At 50.2% G+C, this 2,812-nt stretch overlaps 1 protein-coding gene across 1 annotated transcript; it reads right to left on the bottom strand.

The window, feature by feature from the left end:
• Positions 1-491: 491 nt before the first annotated feature.
• LOC117647204 lies at positions 492-2,403 on the bottom strand. Its single transcript, XM_034388839.1, has 2 exons — positions 939-2,403; positions 492-779 (listed from the first exon to the last, which is right to left on the bottom strand). The coding sequence occupies exons 1-2, from the start codon at positions 2,172-2,174 to the stop codon at positions 519-521; spliced, it is 1,497 nt and encodes a 498-aa protein (XP_034244730.1). The 5' UTR covers positions 2,175-2,403; the 3' UTR covers positions 492-518.
• Positions 2,404-2,812: the final 409 nt, after the last annotated feature.

Raw genomic sequence — 2,812 nt, 5'->3', positions numbered from 1 at the left:
GAAGCTCTCCTGTTGCGCTGCCGTCCACTCTGCGCAGCTGTCTGCTGATAGCATGTCGTTGAGGGGCTTCAGGATCTGTGACAGGTTTGGAACAAACTTGAGATAATACCTAACACTGCTGAGGAAACTTCTGAGTGCTGTCTCGTCTTTGGGGACTGGCATGTCCAGGAGGTCTTGAATCTTGGCTCCTGGTTTCACCTTAGTGGCGGAGACTCTCTGGCCCAGGAAGTCACACTCTGAAACACGAAATTGGCATTTTGACTTGTTTAGAGTAATGCCCGCTTCCTTGTACCTCTGCAGGACTTTCCGGAGGCGCTCATCGTGCTCTTCAATGGTTCTTCCCCACACCAGGTCATCATCCACGTGATTAATCACTCCTTCAAGCCCTTCAAGAACTTTGACCTTCCTACTTTTGTAGACTTCTCCTGATGACTTGAGACCCGTTGGCATACGTTTCCACCTGTATCTGCCAAAGGGTGTGATGAAAGTGGTAAAACTTCTGCATTCTGCAGCCAGCTTTACCTGCCAGTACCCCCACTTAGCATCCAATTTGCTGAAAACCTTTGCATCAGTCCCAATGGTTGCTGGGATTCATCAACAGTTGGCATTTCAAAACACTCTCTCAATACATACTCATTCAAGGCAGTGTAGTCGATGGTCAGTCTCACTGTTCCGTCTGGTTTTGGAACGGGGACCAATGGGGCACACCACAGCGAAGGCTCTGTCACTGGCTCGATGGCGTCCAGCTGCAGTAGTTCCTCGATGGCATTCTTGGTTGGCTGGAACAACGGCACTGATACTCTGCGGCTCTGTGTGACAGCATGGGGCTGTGCATCTTCTGCCAGCTTGATCAGATACTCTTCCTTCATGCATCCCAATCCGTCGAAAACTTCAGGGAACTGGTTCTCAGGGGTTGCAGTCTGTGAAACGGAAAGTACCTCTGGTGCTAGCTTGATGAGACCCATTTCCAGTGCAAGGCATCTTGAGAGAAGCGGCTCCTTCTGGTCTGGAATGACATAAGCCCAAATGTCGTAGACTCTCTGTTTCCACTCCAACCGAATTTGGCACTTCCCAGTGACGTTTGCCTGCACTTGCCCTGCCAACATAACCTTCACGCCGGGGTCCAAAACATCTTCGGGCTTCAACACGTCCACAGTCTTGTCCCCAATGATCGGAATGTCAGCGCCTGAATCAATCTTCCAACGAACAGGTGTGCCATTTGAGGTTATGTCTACTCTAAGTGATTTACCTCGCAAGTCAGCTGATACGCAATCCAGGTAGTACGTAACCTCCTCGGCGTGGGGCTGGTCCTCCGCCGTTGCCTCGTTGATGACGGTGAAGCATGCCACTGCCCAATGGCCCTTGTTCTTGCATCTGCCGCAAATTGAATCCTTGGCTGGGCACTGGGAGTACGGATGGCTTGGAGTCCTGGCGCATTTCTTGCACGGTTTCGGTTGCTTGGATTGCCGCGACTGGTTTGCGGCGGGCTTCCTGGACTTGTCCTGGTTGGGCAAAGGCGCATTAGTGTGAGATTTGGGTTTAGTGAAGGGTTTCTTACTCTTTCTCACGAAGTTGATCTGCGCTTGAGCCGCGTCGCCATGTCCGTTGCGCAGCACTGGCAGCTGTTTTCCGACGTCTTCTGCTTGCAGCACACGTTCCCTGACCTTGGCCAAGTCGATTGTGGCGTCCATTTGCATCGCAGCAGACAGCTGTACGTTTGAGATGCCGACGATAATCCTGTCTCTGATGAGCTCTTCTCGCAACTCCCCATAATTGCACTTCTCTGCCATGGAGTATAAGTCCGTGATGAAATCAGACGCGGATTCCCCTGCTCGCTGACTTCTTTGATTGAACTTAGCTCGCTCGTAGATGACATTGATTTTGCCTCCGAAGTACTCGGTGAACTTGTCCATGACATGTAGGACATTTTCATTTGACTCCGTCGGCGCATACCTGAAGGTTTTCATAGCGATGTCCGCCTTTTCGCCCATCAGGTATAGAAGTACGTCCAGTTGCGTCGCCGGTGCATCCTTGTCCAGCTTGGATAGGCGCCGGTAACGCAGAAAACGTGTACTCCACGCCGGCCACTCTTCTGCATTCCAGTTGAATGGGTCCGGTTGCTGGATTCTAATCACCGGTCTTGGGGGTTCAGGGCCTTCTCCGCCGTCAGCCATTTTCTTGATGCGGGAGTTCTCTCTTCTTCACAGCTGATCACCATGTGCTAAGTTCTGGATGGTAGGGTTCAGTGAATCTCAACTCAGCGGTAGCGTTCAATAGATGTTTACTTGGGCAGGCTTGACGGCGGATTGACAACAAGAGCATCAGCTGCTCGGAGGCTGTACAGAGGGCGCGCTCTAGGCGGCTGTTTACAGAACTACAACAAGTGTTGCCAACATATAACATATTACAGATTCAGTTGAGAATAAACAATGACAATAAGTCCAAACTCGATAACACAGATAAAAAAAAATTGACGCTCACCCCTTTTTTCTAACGCCAGATTTATAAGCGTTCGGCTTCTTTTCGACATCTTGGATTGTATACCGCGTCCATGCCGCACAACAACGACGAACGACGCCTCTCTGCAGCGCTCTGATCCTCTCTGCTTGCTCGATGCAACGAGACGACGGACGAGGGCTGCGACTTGCTTGGCTTTGGAACGGGCAGCTCGGTGACGAAGAGGTTATGGGTCAAACTTTGAATTGCTATTACAATAAAACTAAAGGCTTGGTTACTAAACTATTGATGGGAGAAAATTCTTCGTTAAAAGACGAATGCTAATTCGGCTTTACCTGAAAATGTCTATAAATGT

Source organism: Thrips palmi, unplaced genomic scaffold, assembly GCF_012932325.1.
Source record: "Thrips palmi isolate BJ-2018 unplaced genomic scaffold, TpBJ-2018v1 HiC_scaffold_2, whole genome shotgun sequence".
Classification (NCBI taxonomy): domain Eukaryota; kingdom Metazoa; phylum Arthropoda; class Insecta; order Thysanoptera; family Thripidae; genus Thrips; species Thrips palmi.
This window is presented reverse-complemented; position numbering and strand designations above follow the sequence as displayed.

Excerpts from the sequence above, each read along its gene's own strand:
- LOC117647204 (XM_034388839.1), bottom strand. The coding sequence starts at position 2,174 with ATGGCTGACGGCGGAGAAGGCCCTGAACCCCCAAGACCGGTGATTAGA. Across the intron at positions 780-938 it reads TCATCAAGCTAGCACCAGAG|CCAACCAAGAATGCCATCGA; the intron begins GTACTTTCCGTT and ends CCGTTGTTCCAG.